The 19,073-nt window shown below is 43.3% G+C and overlaps 1 protein-coding gene across 4 annotated transcripts in view; it reads left to right on the plus strand.

The window, feature by feature from the left end:
• Positions 1-19,073, plus strand: part of ARHGAP32 (Rho GTPase activating protein 32) — a 942,023-nt gene that overhangs the window by 88,294 nt on the left and 834,656 nt on the right. For all 4 annotated transcript variants that reach the window (XM_069224492.1, XM_069224494.1, XM_069224495.1 and 1 more), the window contains exon 2: positions 830-938. In XM_069224492.1, coding sequence (XP_069080593.1) covers positions 830-938 — 109 coding nt within the window. The remainder of the gene's footprint in view (positions 1-829; positions 939-19,073) is intronic.

Below are 19,073 nucleotides of genomic sequence, written 5' to 3' on the forward strand. Positions count from 1 at the left end.
GCTTTAGAGTGCCGTGCATGCATTCAGGTACATGGTGATACTTTTTTGTCTTCAAATATGCATTATTCCTAAGACTACATTCACCGTTGTGGTGGCACTGAAACCAGGAGCATCCATCTCTCACCTGCCAACAGAACCAATAAAATGTATTCAGTGATAAGACAAATATCCAATAATTTCAATGTATACTTAGTCTTTTTACTCTCTGATTTTGTTTTATCACTTTTTCTTGGGAAACACTCTATATTGACGTCTCTAGAACTAAAAACTTTGATTTCACGTCTTAATGGGATTACGTGGTTCATATTGTTTTTGCCCTAATATGAAAAAGATTAATTGTTTTTCTCTTAAAAAAAAAAAAACACCCAGCTGATTGCACAATAAACTAGTACACTTGTATAAATAAGGGTTGATAACAGTCACAGTCTCAAAGGAAGAAACATTGTGATTTAGTGTTATGGGATACTGTTGTGTTTTATTAGGCACTGGTTTATGCCAAAGATTTGTGTTGAAGTAGAATTTTGAGAAATGGATAATACATATTTCAAAACTGATCCTCTTTTTCTGTAGATATTTGCCTTACAGTTCATTGAAAAAAGAATGAAATCCTGTTCTGTAGAATTTATATTTGCCTACAGTCAAATCTAGTCACAGAGCAGTGTTTTTCAGGCATTGCTCTCAATAATTTAAATATTCCAGGAGGCAGTAAAAGTTGCATTGCCATTAATGACTGGTATCTGCTGATTTTCAGCTTCTAAGATGGTTGGAATAAACCAATGTGAATTGTCCTACTGAAAGTTACTGTCTTCTTTATATCTTGTCTTCGTAGAACCATGAAGTCCTCTCACCATCTAGAGGACGATGACTTTGTCCCAGAACTTCAAAGAAGCATCCATCCAAGGGAGCGGCCAGACTGGGAAGAGACTCTCTGCGCAATGGTAACTCTCAACACTTGACCTTGTTTATTCTCATTCTAGTCCATTTAACACTTTTATAGCCCTTGCAGTTTCTCTGGCCTTAAGGTCTTTGTTTCATGAGCTGATAGGTAAAATATAAATGGTGGAGGGGGCAAAAGGCCAGGTTCACATCCCACGACTTGCATAATGTTCTTTCAAGTGATTCAGATTGTACTCTCATTAGAGGTCACTAAAGACTGAGGAGGTTTTGTTGGTTTAGCTGGCCCAAGGATTAGAGTTCAGTAGAGTCTGATAAATACTTGTAGAAGCCTATCTGAGCCAAAGGTTTGAGTTGAGGCGAGTTTGGATTACTGCTGTTAAAGTCTTCCTAAACCATGTACTCCACTGTTACTTCGTGTTGTCCATGATTGTAGAAAGTCGTGGGTGACGCATCTTGATTCTCTTGTAATCTCTCTTGTTGCATCAGGATCACAGTTGTCATTTAAACAACATTTTGGTGTCTGTTTTAGCCTGGTAGGCTGCCACATACATTAGTCCATCTTTTACCTAATGTAATGTGCCCCTTTGTGAAAATGTGTTCAAATCGGTAGTGACCAGCTCTCTCGATTCGTGTTTTAATTGCTTTGATTATTAACTAAAAATGATCCAAGGTCACGTTTTTGTCAAATCTTCAAACGCCGCCAATTCGGTCCTGCTACAGACTTTGTTTTTGGATTAAGTTTTCTGTTGTGGAAAACCTACATGACTATGTCTTCATATGCTATCTCTGCACTTGGTATTATGGATGCTTTTAAGACAAGAATATGATTTTGCAACCATATGTGACTGCAAAACTGAAATCTGTTAAGCGTGCAGTGTATGATTTAGGATGCTTTATCACTCCCGTCGTTTCTCTGACCTTTCAGCATATGTCGTTCTGCAATCAACGCTATTGCTTGGGAAGAAACGCTAGATATGTTCAATGTAGGAGATGCTCAGTGAAAGCAAATTTCCTCCTCTTTATTCCTTCATACAATCAAATTACCTTTTATTTGTAGTTATAAAAATGACCCTGATTAATTGACAGTTAGAAAAAGAATCAATTATAGCTTGTTATGCATCCTTAACATCAGGAAAATAGTCGGATATTGAATGCATAATTTCCTTTACCTCAGTTTGCCCCAGTAAGTCAACTCACACCCTCTCCTCTACATTTCAGTAAAATAAATGAGCACACTCCTAACGTTTTATGGATGGTTGCGCCCTGCTTCCCAATATCGTAATACTGTTGCCCTTTCACTGCTTTCAGTCACTTAGTAGATACAACTTCCTTTGTGAAAAGCGAATAGGAAGCAGGATTGTGAAAGTCATTTTTGCTTGTCCTGCTTTGAGTGTACTATTTATACCTGTACAGCAAGTGATTTGGAATGATAATTGGCATGGTTTGATGTGGCTTGTTGATTTATGTTCTGATTTGGTGTTGCTTCAGTTACCAGTCCATTGTTGCAACTTAATTGGCATGTCGTTCTATATTATCATTGTTCCAGTCCTGGGCTTTCGGATAACAAAACAATATGTTTTGAATAAGTTTCCTCATCTCTTTGTACTACCACAGCGTCAACATACCCACTTGCCCACCCACCCACCTCTGATGGCAGGAGTGTCTACCCACTCCACTACCTAGGTCAGCCACCATGAACCCTGGACCCGCCAGGAACATTATTATAAAATTGAATACACTCAGTTTTGTTTGTCTGCATCCTACAATGGCTCACCAGCTAATGTTTTCGCCACCTCTAAATTTTGTCCAGTCATAGTCATAATTGCCCCTTTTGGAGGGCCAGCCTTTCCTGAAAACAGCACCCCACGTGAAACTAAATTTGCTCCCCCCCCAATCCTTCTCCTCTTCCACCCTTACCCCGCATACTCGTCCCATTAGTGAGCCTGGTGGGAGGCCATTTTGTGTTCACTAGTAACATCCTGGCTGCATAGCCCAGAGCAGTGACCAGCTTTTGACACACATTTGCGTTTGTCCCCTCACCTTAATGAAAAACGTTGTAACAGACATTTTCAATTCTTTTAACGACACAGAGGCGAAAAGAATGCTGATCTTTCTGTACTTTATTTACCAGCAGTGAAGAATCACAACAACCATGATAATAAAAGGCATCATTTCCCATGAGGCTTAGAGATGGGAAGAAACAGGAAAAGGAAGAAACAGCAACCTTTTGTAGCATTTGATTAGGCCTGTTTATGCTTGCAAAAGCTTGTATTTAATGTGATCAAATGTTTTCCTTCTGCCAGATTGTAAGAATACACAGCAATAAATGTGTAGTTTGTATGGAGCAGGTGTGTATAATTTCTATAGCCTGATGCCTGGGACAACACATGTTCATGTTTATTTTATCCTTGGAACAAGTAGGCCAACCTACAGCACAAACCCTTTGGCTGCCAGCTTACAGGGAAAGGAACTGTCTGCAGTTGAGGTAATATTTGTGTCCATATGTTAATACTGTTCGAACTTGTATTTATGGTTCATTAATGCAAAGCCTTAATTGTTAGAGTCAGCACTCAAAACAAACGTTGCAAAGTCACACTGCACTGCTGACAGTGGTTCCAGTAAAAAAAAATATATACACCGGTTTGAAAAGGTTACCAATATGAGGCTCCTTTGAATGCTCTGATAAAATGAAAATGTTTGCAAAAGCTTGTAAGCAAGATTGATGATTTTTTGTGTTCAAAATAAAATGTTACAAAAAAAATGCAAATAGAAAAAAACATTTTGCTAAATTACTGTGAAATTTTAGGTACTATTGCTTTGAAACATCATTTAGTAAAATGTGCTAAAGTGTGCTAGTATTTCCAAAAATATTCTTAATGGAAAATCAGTGTAATCATTTTCAGCAAGATTATGGGACACATGAAAATAAACAAGCACTGGTGAAGCCAACCGATTCAACATTGGTTGTCGGTCTTTTGGTTTTGTCACTGCGTGTCTTGTTTTTACATGGCTTTTGTAACACTTTACTATTGTGGAAGCTTTGAGACCCTCACTACTGTAACATACATTGTCAAAAGCAAAGATTGTTTTTTGGTCTCAAAAAGCACACATTGTCACATTAGTTCCTGGCACTGAACACAACTACTTTGTTTTTTGGTCACAAAAAGCACACATTGTCACATTAGTTCCTGGCACTGAACACAACTACTTTGTTTGCCAGTATTCTCCTTGTAGAAGAGCAGAATGTTGTTACAGTAAAGCCAGCTGATAGGTGGATAGAGAGAGAAATAGAATTTTAATAAGAACAAAATACCTTGGTTAACGCCAGACCGAACTGGGAGCCCGATTCTTAAAGAAAGTCACAAAAGTGCACCCATGGTATATCTGTTTGCATCAATTACTTTCATAAATTCACAAGAATTTACAGAAGTAGACTAGGAAATCGTACTGCTAGAAAATATTTGTGAGCTGTATGTTAGCATGAGCAAATATGCATGTGTAGATTTGCTCATGTGAAAATCGATTGAACGTTTACAAGTTCACTTTCCCTCTAACCACTTTGTTCCCAACCGTGGAAGAACTTCTGCTTCTGCCCTTGTCACGACTGGTGCGTACTTTATCGGCATGTGTCACAGAAACAAAGAGGAGGAAAGAAGGTCTACAGAGGTTCTTGAGGGAATATACTGGACCCTGATAGGATGGACTGTTGTTGATGCTATTTCTCCCTTTCCCTAAGCCTCCTGGGAAATTAAGTCCTTCGTTATTGTGGTACTTCAATGGCAGTTGGTAAATAAAGTAAGGAAAGATCAGCATAATCTTCACTTTCGGTCCTGACATAAAATCACCTATTTAGTTGCAAACTGGAGATGAATGTTAAGAGGAAGGAGTGAGGGAGAAAGGAGGAAGAGCAGACTAAAGGTGGTCGGAGGGAGGCTACTGAAAGTAAAGAAACCAAGATTTTATATAAATTGGAAATTTGGGGAAACGGTTACTCTTCCGAGATGGCAGTTCTCGTATTTGCCCAAATTGCGTAAGGATTGCGAGAGACTAATAGCAAAGCTATCTTTAATATTAAAGAAATATTCATTGATGCATCTAAGGTAGTAGCAAAAAAAACAATAGAACGTGGCATTACTCTATAGATTAAAGTTGAATTCATTCTAGCAAGTTACCATTCATAGGATATTTCTTTGGAGACTAAAATACGTTTTAAAGAAAACATTTTCTTTTAAATGTATGTATATTCTTTAGAGTATTTTCTTATAGAAATTAATTTCTTACAAACGTTGCTTTTGTGTTCAGGTTCCATAAATGATGGTTTGCAGGATTGAACAATGAAATAAATACATATCCACTCAATACCTTAATATAGGAGAGAAAACTTAGATATGCTTTACATTTAAATGCACCCACGGGCGATATATTTGTATTTGTTTATTTTGCCCCAGTGTTCCAGTTTACCGGCTAATGTTAACCATCTTACAGTAATGTTCATCATTAAGTACTAGAATAACAAGCCTTGGCTAAGCAGTAGGTTTGATGTTTACATTTGTGCACCAACAAAAGCAACAAAAAGTTCCTGCTACCGCATAGAAACCACAAAAAGGTTGCTTTGTGTATAAAGCTCATGAGTGATATAATTAAATGATGACAAAGTAGTTTTCATTTGTAAGATATTCCTTCGTGCCTCCCAGTGAATGTGGAATGGTAAACCCAAACAGCCAATACAAACATGTTTAGAGTAAATAGTGCCGTGGGCTGGTGCAAGACCTGGCTGACAGTGTCTCAGGCTACCGTCTGAAAGTTCTCGAGTTCAAGAATCTGCAGGATGACGTTCGGTTTTATTAAGAAATATTATCACAAGTTTTTATTGGGGACTACACTTATTCCTTGGCCCTACATTTTGCCAACGTATGTTTCAGTTAAGTAAAAAAAGGGCACCATACAACCAGAGCTTATGGTGATAACAGAAGTGATCAATGGCTGTCATTAATTCTTTGTGGCTATTGCAAAGGGAGACATCCTGAAACAGATGTGTGCATATCCTAAAATTAGTTCACAGTTACATTAAGCAGAAGATGCTAATTCTATATTGATGTGGCGTTGACGCTGGTCACAAACACCGTCAAAAACTGAAGTAGCAATAAACAAAATTAGAAGACCGTCCGCTTTTAATGTTAAGGAAATAGCATAAACAAGTCACTTCCAGATACTCCACTGCCATAAACAAGGTTATATTTATAGTGGCGCGAATTAGAATCAGAAGAGAGTCACACTGATCAGTCAGATGACAAACTATCCCTCCGCATGTGTTTCACCATAAATTATTTTCTCAAAACTATGAACAGAAGACTTGAAAATGGGACCGCTGTACGCTTGGTTTGATATTGTATTGTAATAGTATTTATATAGCGCTTACTACCCCAGTCGAGGCGTTGAAGCGCTTTTCGGCGAGTAGCACGCTACTCCGGAACCCAAAAGGAATTAGCGGAAGATTAGTATAGGGAAATAGGAGTACAGTTTTAGTATTATTATGAGTTAATTTGAGCCGCGGATATGTGAGTTTGTTAGTTGGATTGACTGGAGTAATGGAGAGGTGGAGGAGGGAAGAATCCAGAAGTGTTAATTGGGAGTTTATAGTAAGAGGATGAGGCTTGGGATGAATAAAGGAGAGATGGAGGAGGTAAGAGTCTGTGGAAAGGGTTAGGGAGAGCATAGTAGCAGGAAGGGTTTTGGATGAGTCAAATGTGAGATAAATGAGGGAGAATTTAGTCGGGTTGTGGGAGATCATGGTAGTAAACTGAGGTTTGGGTGAGCTACATGTGGAAGAGGAGGGAAGAGCTTAGGCAGGGTTATTTAGGAGATGAAAGTAGTAGAATGGATTTGGGATGCGCCAGAGTGGGGATGGAGCATAGATTGATAGAGACATGATATATGGTGATGGGTACACAAAGTAAAGCTTACAAGAGAGTAAAAATATAATATTTGTATTTATAATTATATTTATATATATATATATGTATATACATACATACATATATATACATATTTATATACACATACACACATTTTCTCATCATTATTTTTAATTTATTCATTATTAATACATTTTTATATTCACTTATTTATTATTTGAATTTTATTTATAGATTTTATTTTATTTTTATTTAATTTTTCTCTGGTACAGTAGGGCTAGAGTAATAAATAGATATGTAAATACATAGTAAGGGAATATGGGGGTCATTACGAGCCCTGCGGTTGGTGTAATAGTGGCGGTAGTACCGCCAACAGGCTGGCGGTACACACCGCCACTATTATGACATTGGCGGTTTGGACAAAGCCAAACCGCCAAGTTAACACACCGACCGCCACAGCGGTAACGATCGCTGGGCTGGAGACTAGTCTCCAGCACGGCGGCCGTCACTAGGCCGCCAATGGCATTTTGACCCCACCCACAGCCATGGTTTCCGTGGTTTCTATACCGCCATGAAAATCATGGCAGTAGGCACTATCAGTACCAGGGAATTCCTTCCCTGGCACCGATAGGGGTCTCCTACACGCCCTCCCCAGAGTCCTCCCCCACCCTCCCCCTCCCAACCCCCACCACATATACACACATACACGCACATACATACACACACACACACGCATACCCCCATTCACCCACGCATGCACACATTCATACACACTCACAGCAACACTCACTAACATACATCGATGCACAAACGCAATTACATGAACCAACATGCACGTACACACACCCATTCATGCACACACGCATGCATGCATGCACTCAAACAGTCACACACCCCCCCCACACACAACACCCTCCATCTCCCTCTCCTGTCTGAGAACCTGACTTACCTGCTTGCATGGGGTCCTCTGGCAGGAGACGGGACTCATGATACGGTCGGTGGCGTTCTGCTGGCGGGGCGTTGCTGCTGGCAGCAGCGCCACCTTACCGCCGTCCGTCGCCATGACGGTAGCCGGAATTCCGCCAGCCTTCTGGTGGAATTCCGGCTATAGTCATAATTTGGTGGACGGTTAGTAGCCACGGTGACGGTATGTTGACGGCCGTCACCGTGGCGGTAGGGGGCATTTGCCGGCAATCTTATAATGAGGGCCTATATGGTCAAGGAATATACTAATGGGTATAATATGAGAAGAAAAGTAGTATTGTATAAACACAGACTTTCAAGATTTCTAATATTTGAAGTTAATTAATCCCTTCGCTGCCAGGCCTTTTCCCCCTCCTGTGCCAGGCCTTTTTTTGCCTATTTAGAATAGTTCTCGCTTAGGCCCTCATAGCTTTTTGTCCACATAAACTACCCATGCCAAATTTGTGTCCTTTTTTTCCAACATCCTAGGGATTCTAGAGGTACCAAGACTTTGTGGGTTTCCCTGAAGGAGGCCAAGAAATTAGCCAAAACACAGTGAAAATTTCGTTTTTTAAAAAAAAATGGGAAAAAGGGGCTGCAGAAGAAGGCTTGTGTTTTTTTTCCCTAAAAATGGCATCAACAAAGGGTTTGCGGTGCTAAAATCACCAGCTTCCCAGCTTTCAGGAACAGGCAGACTTGAATCAGAAAACCACATTTTTCAACACAGTGTTGGCATTTTACTGGGACATACCCCATTTTTACGATTTTTTTTGTGCTTTCAGCCTCCTTCCAGTCAGTGACAGAAATGGGCGTGAAACCAATGCTGGATCCCAGAAACCTAAACATGTCTGAAAAGTAGACAAAATTCTGAATTCAGCAAGGGGTAATTTGTGTAGATCCTACAAGGGTTTCCTACAGAAAATAACAACTGAAAAAAAAGAAATATTGAAATTGAGGTAAAAAAACAGCAATTTTCTCTACGTTGTACTCTGTAACTTTTTCCTGCAATGTCAGATTTTTTAAAGCAATATACCGTTACGTCTGCTGGACTCTTCTGGTTGCGGGGATATATAGGGCTTGTAGGTTCATCAAGAACCCTAGGTACCCAGAGCCAATAAATGAGCTGCACCCTGCAGTGGGTTTTCATTCTATACCGGGTATACAGCAATTCATTTGCTGAAATATAAAGAGTGAAAAATAGTTATCAAGAAAACCTTTGTATTTCCAAAATGGGCACAAGATAAGGTGTTGAGGAGCAGTGGTTATTTGCACATCTCTGAATTCCGGGGTGCCCATACTAGCATGTGAATTACAGGGCATTTCTCAAATAGACGTATTTTTTACACACACTCTTATATTTGGAAGGAAAAAATGTAGAGAAAGACAGGGGCAATAACACTTGTTTTGCTATTCTATGTTCCCCCGAGTCTCCTGATAAAAATGATACCTCACTTGTGTGGGTAGGCCTAGCGCCCGCGACAGGAAATGCCCCAAAACACAACGTGGACACATCCCATTTTTTGACAGAAAACAGAGGTGTTTTTTGCAAAGTGCCTACCTGTAGATTTTGGCCTCTAGCTCAGCCGGCACCTAGGGAAACCTACCAAACCTGTGCATTTTTTCAAACTAGAGACCTAGGGGAATCCAAGATGGGGTGACCTGTGGGGCTCTGACCCGGTTCTGTTACCCAGAACCCTTTGTAAACCTCAAAATTTGGCTAAAAAAAACACATTTTCCTCACATTTCGGTGACAGAATGTTCTGGAATCTGAGAGGAGCCACAAATTTCCTTCCACCCATCGTTCCCCCAAGTCTCCCGATAAAAATGATACCTCACTTGTGTGGGTAGGCCTAGCGCCCGCGACAGGAAATGCCCCAAAACACAGCGTGGACACATCCCATTTTTTTGACAAAAAACAGAGGTGTTTTTTGCAAAGTGCCTACCTGTAGATTTTGGCCTCTAGCTCAGCCGGCACCTAGGGAAACCTACTAAACCTGTGTATTTTTTAAAACTAGAGACCTAGGGGAATCCAAGATGGGGTGACCTGTGGGGCTCTCACCAGGTTCTGTTACCCAGAATCCTTTGCAAACCTCAAAATTTGGCTAAAAAAACACGCTTTCCTCACATTTCGATGACAGAAAGTTCTGGAATCTGAGAGGAGCCACAAATTTCCTTCCACCCAGCGTTCCCCCAAGTCCCCCGATAAAAATGATACCTCACTTGTGCGGGTAGGCCTAGCGCCCGCGACAGGAAATGCCCCAAAACACAACGTGGACACATCCCATTTTTTGACAGAAAACAGAGGTGTTTTTTGCAAAGTGCCTACCTGTAGATTTTGGCCTCTAGCTCAGCCGGCACCTAGGAAAACCTACCAAACCTGTGCATTTCTGAAAACTAGACACCTAGGGGAATCCAAGATGGGGTGACCTGTGGGGCTCTGACCAGGTTCTGTTACCCAGAATCCTTTGTAAACCTCAAAATTTGGCTAAAAAAGTACGTTTTCCTCACATTTCGGTGACAGAAAGTTCTGGAATCTGAGAGGAGCCCCAAATTTCCTTCCACCCAGCATTCCCTCAAGTCTCCCGATAAAAATGATACCTCACTTGAGTGGGTGGGCCAGGTGCCTGCAACAGAAAAAGGCCACAAACTTGTAGGGAATATGGGGATAGCACAGCGAGTTGATAAGCACATATTCTTCTTTTATACATCTTTAGGCTGACTCTGCTTTGGGGACCCACACAAGTGAGGTGTCATTTTACTTGGGAGACTGAGGGGAACGCTGGGGAGTAGGAATTTTGTGCTGGAGCGGTGATCGTACAAACGAAAGTCAGGAAAATATGCTTTTTTTAAGCAAATTTTGAGGTTTGCAGAGGAGTCTGGGTAAGAAAATGTTGGGGGAGCCACGCAAGCCACCCAACCTTGGACTCCTTGGGGTGTCTAGTTTTAAAAAATGTCTGGGTTTGGTAGGTTTCCCTAGATGAAGGCCGCACCCAGGACCAAAAACATAGGTGCCCCCCCACCCACAAACACAGGTAGTTTTGTAATATATCATTTTGATGTGTCCACATACGTCTGTGATGTGCCAAACACTAAAACTGTGAAAAGAAACGCACTTAGGTTATGTGAAAAAGACCCCTCACCCACAAACCAAGTTGGTGGCATGCTTCATCATCGGGGTCCCACCTGAGACACCTAGCATGTCACAAGTGTGCTGCTACGCCTGATTACAGCGGAGCAGGTTTTTTAATTTTTACCGCACATACTGGTTGGATTTGGCACGAGGGTGAGTGATGGTTCAGTAGATCAAATTTTTTTAACAAGAGATTTCACAAAAGTGAAATGCACTGGTAATAACTGAAAGGCCAAAAAACTGAACCAATGACTCACAGGTTGTGAGCTGTAAAGCCACGGCAAGGCACCAACCGCTCTACAGTCCATTCACACACCTTTCATACATGACATGCACAAGACCATTGACGCCGCCAGCCACGGGCCCAGCACATTACAACACTCACATCGACAGACAGCGCCAGTCAAGGGCCCATCACATTCATACGCCCACATGCCTGATACAGCAATCACACCAGCTGATGAGTGTGTGGACTGGCGTTTGGCTGGCACCACTAGCCAAGCGCCACCCCACCCATACCGCCAGCCAAGTGCCACCCCACCCATACCGCCAGCCAAGCGCCACCCCAAGCACACCGCCAGCCAAACGCCACACCACCCATACCGTCAGCCAAGCGCCACACCACCCATACCGCCAGCCAAGCGCCACACCACGCACACTGCCAGCCAAGCGCCACCCCACACACACCGCCAGCACTTTTTTTTTGTTTATAAACAACAAAGAAACCACTAACTAATTATAAAATAAGTACAAAACTACAAACACAAAAGCTCTAACTAAATACATGACAGTAATGCCAACCGTGAAACTGAACATATGAAAATATAAAACAGGCAGTTTACGCTCACGGTATTTCCCAAAAATGTTTCCTAGTGTGCTAACTTCTAAAACAGCCGGGCACACAGAGCCCAGGCTTTGAATGGCATTCGGGGCAGTACATCCGGCTCTCTCTCCGGATTGATCTCCGGGCACATACTCTACATTTCTTTGTGGGCAAGTCTTTTTTGGGAGTGGGAGGAATGTGATCTGGAAAGTGGCGATCTTTCAATCTAGCCACTTCCTCCACCACTTCTACTCTAGGAACTCTTGCCCGTTCCACCACAATAAGTCTCTCTATCACTGACTCCTGAAATTTAACAAATGTCATCCTTGACTCAGGTGAACAATCCTTGAACACATCAAAAGCATTAAAAGTTGCCAAATGAAATAAATGCAGGGCCAACTTTTTATACCACACGTAAGACTTACGAAGAGCAGTGTAAGGTTCCAACCTCTGATCTACTCTATCTACACCACCCATGTGCCTATTGTAGTCCAAAATGCATGCAGGTTTGCGCACTTCCGCAACCTGACCCCAAACATTCACAGGGGAAGTACTCTCATCATGGATGGTAGATAGCATGTACACATCCCTCCTGTCTGAAAATTTCAGAGCTAGCAGCTCATTATTCCGCAAGGCACTGCACTGTCCCCTCTCAAGTTTTTTACAGACCAGCTCCCTTGGATAGCCTTTACGGGTAGAACGGATTGTGCCACAAGCAACATTGTCCACTCTAAACAACTCCTTGAACAACTGCCTTTCAGTGTAGAAATTATCTACGTACAAATGGTGACCTTTGTTAAACAGTCGTCTACCAAGTTCCCACACAATTATACACATATCCTGTACTGCTTTCTGACAGCATATACAATTTAATCCCATACCGTGCCCTCTTACTAGGAATGTACTGCTTAAAATCTTAACGCCCCTTGAAAAGGACCAAGGACTCGTCCACACTTATCTCTTTGCCTGGAACATAGTCCTCTGAAAACTGATCTACAAAATGATCAAGGACAGGCCTAATCTTAAAAAAACGGTCACAATCAGGGTGATCTTGTGGCAAGGCTAAAGCATTGTCTACAAAATGCAGCATACGAAGAATAAGCAAATAGCGATTACGTGTCATAGTTGCAGGAAATATAGCAGTTGCCATCAAGGGACTAGTAGACCAATAAGAAGCCAGTGACGGCTTCCTGATCAACCCCATGAAAAAAGTAAAACCTAAAAACTTTTTCATCTCTTCCAGATATGTGGGAACCCACTGAGTAGCTCTAGACTGAGGACTAAGTCTGGCAGCGTTGTCCCTCAAATATTGCTGTGCATGCAAATTAGTCTACTCCACAATCTCTTCCAAAAATACATCGTCCATAAACAAGTGAAAGAAATGGACAGGCAAAAAGTTTTCCGTATTGACTCTACACCCTGGGAGACCAGTAAATGCAGGTAACTGTGGCTGCTCCATGTTTGGGGCAATCCAAGTGTCAGGTCTTCTAATGGGAAACCCTTCAGCCCCAGGCTGCTGCACTCTTGGCACATCAATGTCCTACTCTAAAACAGGCCCTTCATCTGCACTGAGAGTAGCTTCCTCATCAGAAGAATACTCTCGGACAGAAAACTCACTTCCAGAATCTCCTGCTTCCTCCTCTGCCTCAGATGCAGAGTCAGTGTCGTAATCATGGTCTGAAGACAACTCAAAGAGCATGCGAACAACCTGCTGAGCGGTCACTCTGCGGCTAGCCATGATCCTCACTAACAACAAAAGGATTGCCAACAACAACTAGCACTAAAATAAGTAATAAACAAAGTGTAGCTTTATCACAAAGAGTTATGTACTAAAAAACTATACCACTCACTTACCTGAACAAGCTACTCAGCAGCAACTACTCTGCACAGACACAGCAATCACCAATGATATCCCACTAAAAAGAAAAAAGCAAATTAGACCTATGACAACACAAATATCATTGTGCTCAAATCTAAGGACAATTTCACACATAATACTGCATTTAGTACACCACCTACAAACATGTCATTCATGCATGTCAACAATACTCCTTTGGAGTAAATTGCTTTCACTTACCTAAAACATGCAACTATGCAACCGCAGGACAGCGACTGCCAAAACCGCAAGGATCCACAGCAAAGGAAGCAAAAGCTTTTGAGCTAGAACAAAAAGAAGAAATAAACTGTTATAATCACAAATACAAATACTTCGCCAGTTGACAAACACCCCGCCACCAAGAAGTTAGAAATTGTCCCTGGTGCCTAAGCGGCTTCTGCCCCACTAGGAGGCAGATGGGTCTAAAAAAAATAGGCTGATCTGCCTCCAAGGTGGGCAGAAATGGCCATCACTAACGTGCCCCCTTTGGGGGGCGACCCTTGCCAAAGGGGCCACCCCCCCCACACAAAACACACACACAGGATCCCTGGTGCCTAAGTGGATTCTGCCCCCCTTGGGGGCAGATGGGCGTAAGAAAACTGGCCGATATGGCCCCAAGGATGAAAAGGAATGGCCAACAGCTCTGTGCCCCCTTTAGGTGGTGACCCTTGCCAAAGGGGGCAAACGGGGGGCACCCCCAGCACTAAACAAAAAAACGGGAACCAAAAAAAAAAAATACCTGCCGTATTGGTGGTTTCTGCCCTACTTGGGGGCAGATGGGCCTACAAAAATAGACCAATCTGCCCCCAAGGGGGGCAGAGATGGCCAACACGAAATTTCCCCCCTTTGGGGGGGGGGGGGGTGACCCTTGCCCAAGGGGTGCCCCCAAACACACACACCTCACAATCCCTGGCGCCTAGTGGGTTTCGACCCCCCCCCCCCCTCCAGGGGCCAGATCAGCCAAAAACATGGCCCATGTAGCCGAAGCATATAAAAAAATTATTGCCCCTGGGGCAGTGACCCTTGCCCTAAAACAAAGAAAATAATTTCCCTTGTGTCTAGTGGTTTTTGGCCGATCTGCCCGGGGGGGGGGGGGGGGCGGCGAAATACCCAAACAATTAGCCCCCAATGGGAGCGACCCTTGCCTAAGGGGTCGCCCCCTAAAATACATGCCCAACATAATTTCCCTGGTGTCTAGTGGATTTCAGCCTCCCCTGGGGGCAGATCGGCTGAAAAATCGGCCGATCTCCCCCCGGGGGGGGGGGGGGGGCGAAATACGGAAATAATTAGCCCCCCATAGGAGCGACCCTTGCCCAAGGGGTCGCTCCCTAAACTAACACCAAAAATAAATCCCTGGTGCCTAGTGGGGATTCCTGCTCCACGATCGCGGGCCCCGTCCGCGATCGTGGAGCTGGAATCCACTAAAAACAGGCACAGGGGGAAAGGAAAAACCCTTTCCTTCCCCCCGTGTCTGTTTCCCCCCCCTCCCAACCCTCAAAGAGGGAAGGACTTACCTTTTAGGTCCTTTCTCCCCGACGCGCTGGAAGCAAATGGCTCCCTTCCATCCACGACCGGGGTGTGTGGGTTGGGGGGCCTATGGGAGGAGCGCTAGCGCTCCCCCCGTGTCCCGGGTGTAAGACGAGGTGATCTCGTCCAAGGCACCCGGGAACCTGTGCCGTGGACGAGATCACCTTGTCCAAGGCACCTAACAGGTTAATAAGTGTTCTTATCTAACATTTATTTATCTTTACTCAATTTTTGAATAGCCAAATGCTTATGATAATAAAACATTTGATTAGTGTGATATAAAATGAGAGTAGGGATTCATAAGTATCTAATATAACAATTTATCTAGGATCTATGCAATGACCAATGAACATATTAAGCATATAATAATGTACACACACACCTGTGTGTGTGTGTGTGTGTGTGTGTATATATATATATATATATATATATATATATATATATATATATATATATATATATATATACACACATATATATATATATATATTCATACACACACACGCACACATATACATAAACTGTGAGTAGATATACATTTGTTAAACAGATTTAAAGAGTATGTGTGTGATTTATTGTTAGGACATGGTAGCGATACATATTTCTTAAAGAACTACACATATCTAGAATATACACGTAATCAGATTAAAAATATTTATCCACACAGGCATATGCAGTCCCATAGCTGTTTGGATATGGTGGTTATGAAGGAAAGAGCCAACTCTTGAGTAGTCTTCTGAAGACAAGATAGTTATCTGTGGATCTTACATTTGGGGGTAATGAATTCCATAGTTTGGCTGCTTGAATGGAGAAGAATGTACCCCCTATAGTCTTTTTCTTATATGGTGGTGTTCTAAGGCGGGGTGGCAATCTTGAGTGGAGGTTTCTTAGTTGAATGTATTTGCTTATTTTGTTTCTGATAAAGAGTGGTCCTGTTCCATATATAGCTTTGTGGGTGATACAAAGCAGCTTGAAGGTGCATCTTCTGGCAACGGGTAACCAGTGTAGTGCTCTCAAAGCAGGTGAGATGTGGGCTTGTGGCTTTACATGTAATAGTAGCCTGGCAGCGGAGTTCTGAATATGTTTTAGTTTTTTCATATTAGATAGAGATGATCCATGGTAGAGGCCATTGGGATAATCCAGTTTGGATAGTACAAGCGAGATAGTAGCCTGTACCTTGTGTGGAAATCAGAGGTAGGGGAAGAAGCTTCTTAGAGTCTTCAAGGTGTTCGTGCTAACTTGGAGTTCATGGTAATTCCAAGGTTTTTAACTTCCTCGGATAATTGAGGAGGTAGTCCGAGATCATCAGGCCAAGCGCACAGTGGGTCATAATTTTTCCAGTCACCAAATAGGAGTACTTCTGTTTTGGAGGCATTTAGTTTGAGATGGCTCCGAGGCATCCACTGATCAACGGCTCTGAAGCAACTGAAGATATGTGTGTTTTCAATCTTTCTGGGGCATTCTAACTTGAGTAGTATGATTTAAGGGATGAAAGATCTAAATTTGAATCCTAAATTCAAAGCTGGTTCTAACCGGGGTCCCCAAAATATGTTTGACCCAGGGCCCCCAAAATCCTTAAGATATCCCTGTTCAGATGCTAACTGGATCACTAATGCTGCAATCATGCAATAACAAAGTAACTTAACTCATGATGAGCAAAACGGCTCATCCTTGCTAGTAATATAGCCTTTAAATGTATTACTAAAATGTGCATAGATCGTAACGCTGCCTGATAACTTCTTGGGACCGGTCTGTCTGTTATCTTTCCCCCTATCCAAAACAAAGTGAATACGAGAGCAGTCCTCTGGCAGACACTGGGAAGCAGTTGTAGTGAGCAGCTCATTAATATCTACTGCAAGAATCTGTGCTCATCCTCATGGTCACAGGTTCAAATCCATGCTATGTTCTATCCATAATTTCAATTTTTTTGCCAGTTATTTAATTGAATGTACTTGTGCACAGAATTAGGTATTTAAAGATGATGATGTATTATTATGCAAGCACGTGTGTGTCAAAAGAGGAAGACTACCATAAAGCATGGGGCACAAATAGAGAGAGGGGCATGGCCGAGCTGGCGACCAAGATGGTCGAACGGCATTGAGGCTCCAGGGACCTCACCTACATGTTGATGTCTGCTGGCGTCATCCTGCTCCCTCAATGCTCCCCGTGGGCATAGCCTTATGCATGCGGAGGCCAGGAACCTAGAGCACTTATTCTGATGCCGCAGACCCCCCTGGGTACCTGCCATTTTCCAGACTGCCGGCCTCCACGACCTGATGCAGCCCTCGGAGGCCCTGTTGGGACATTGTTCACGGGTTAGCTTGAGGGCAAGGCAGCAGCGAGAGACCCTCAACAGAATTACACCAGAGGCTAAGGTGGGAGTTGTGGCATGTGAGGCCTCAGAAGGAGCCCCGTTACTGGTCTTCCTCAGGACCGGGGCATCCTGCAACGTGCATGGCTGACATGCACTGAACCTTGGGGCAAAGGTGAGCCGCTTGCAGCTGCAATGCTGCTATGGAAACTGGTCTGGAACGAATGGGATGAGCCACGCACCACCTACCTTGACAGAGCCTCCCCCTCCACTATTTGATGTCAGAGGGCTCTAGGAGACCTAGGGGAAATACGGCTGGCTGCTGCTTGAGCCTGAGAGATTGTGCGCTGCACTGAGATCTTACTTATCTCTATTTACAACTACACAGTGCAGCTCCTTCATGTGCACTGACTAGCGCTGGTTTGGCATACCTGAGATGACGTGTGGCACTGGGCTGCAGCCTGTTGTTTTGCACCACGGAGACCTGACGTGACTAGCCTGGATTCTTCCCTGGTACCTACTATTACTGAGGCAGTGGTGCTGTCGTGGTATTGCTGTTCCCTGTTTGTAGCTTTGGACTTCATCCATATATGATGTGCTGACTGCTTCCTGCTGTCCACCCATCATTACAGTGATGCCCTGGTCTTGTTCCTACACTCATCACGCTCTGACACCCTAGCTTTTATACCTTGCCTCAGTATTCTTGAATCAGCACACTGGGGCTTGGGCACCCTAAACAGCAGCAACTATCCTTTATCTCCGATAAGGCCCTGCAACACCAGGGCTCAGACAAACCCACTGATGGGGATCCAACCACTGACGCCGCCTCTGCTTCTCTACTTGGCAGAGCAACTGCGATCATGGCTGAGTTGAAGGTTGGTTTTAAAGCCATAGACATGTGTTTTGACATCCTAACCATGAGACTTGACCATATGAAAGAGCACATTGACCGCGACGACATGAGGTTAGATAGCACTGAGTGCTGCATATCTGAAATTGAAGATGGCAATGTTGACACAATTAAACGGCTAGTTAGGGCTGAACACCTGCTGAAAGCAGTGGTCTCCAAAAACGACGAAGCGTGATCCTGGCTTGATAATTTTCGCGTTGCAGGGGTAGCTGGAACCACCAACACCGAGCGCATGGACACCTTTATAGAAAAAATATTGGTGGACCTGTTCGGCAGAGAGTAATTCACTGATACGTTAGTTGTTGAGAGAGCACACAGATCACGTGACTGGGTCTATCCTGGCGGCGACTCCAAGCTCAATAATTGCCAGTTTACTACATTTCCAGGATCGGGATACTGCCCTGCGATTAGCCCTTGAAGGGGCCACTACAGTATCAGAGCATGACCCTCTCTCTGTTTCCCGACTTCACATAGGTGGTTCAGGAGGTGTGTTGCAAATACAGACGTTAAACAGACCGTACAGAAATGCAGCTTTTGCTATAGTGTGTTATACCTTGGCGGTTCTAGATCGAACTAAATGGCAAATATCATGTGCTTAACTCACCTTCAGATGCTGCACTCTTTTGCAAACAACACAAACTCACATCAACTTCGCCTGGATACTGCTTCGCCAGACCCTCGCCATCGGGACTGGAGACTGTTTCTCCTCCCTGACAGCTCA

This window comes from Pleurodeles waltl, chromosome 3_1 (assembly GCF_031143425.1).
Source record: "Pleurodeles waltl isolate 20211129_DDA chromosome 3_1, aPleWal1.hap1.20221129, whole genome shotgun sequence".
Lineage (NCBI taxonomy): Eukaryota > Metazoa > Chordata > Amphibia > Caudata > Salamandridae > Pleurodeles > Pleurodeles waltl.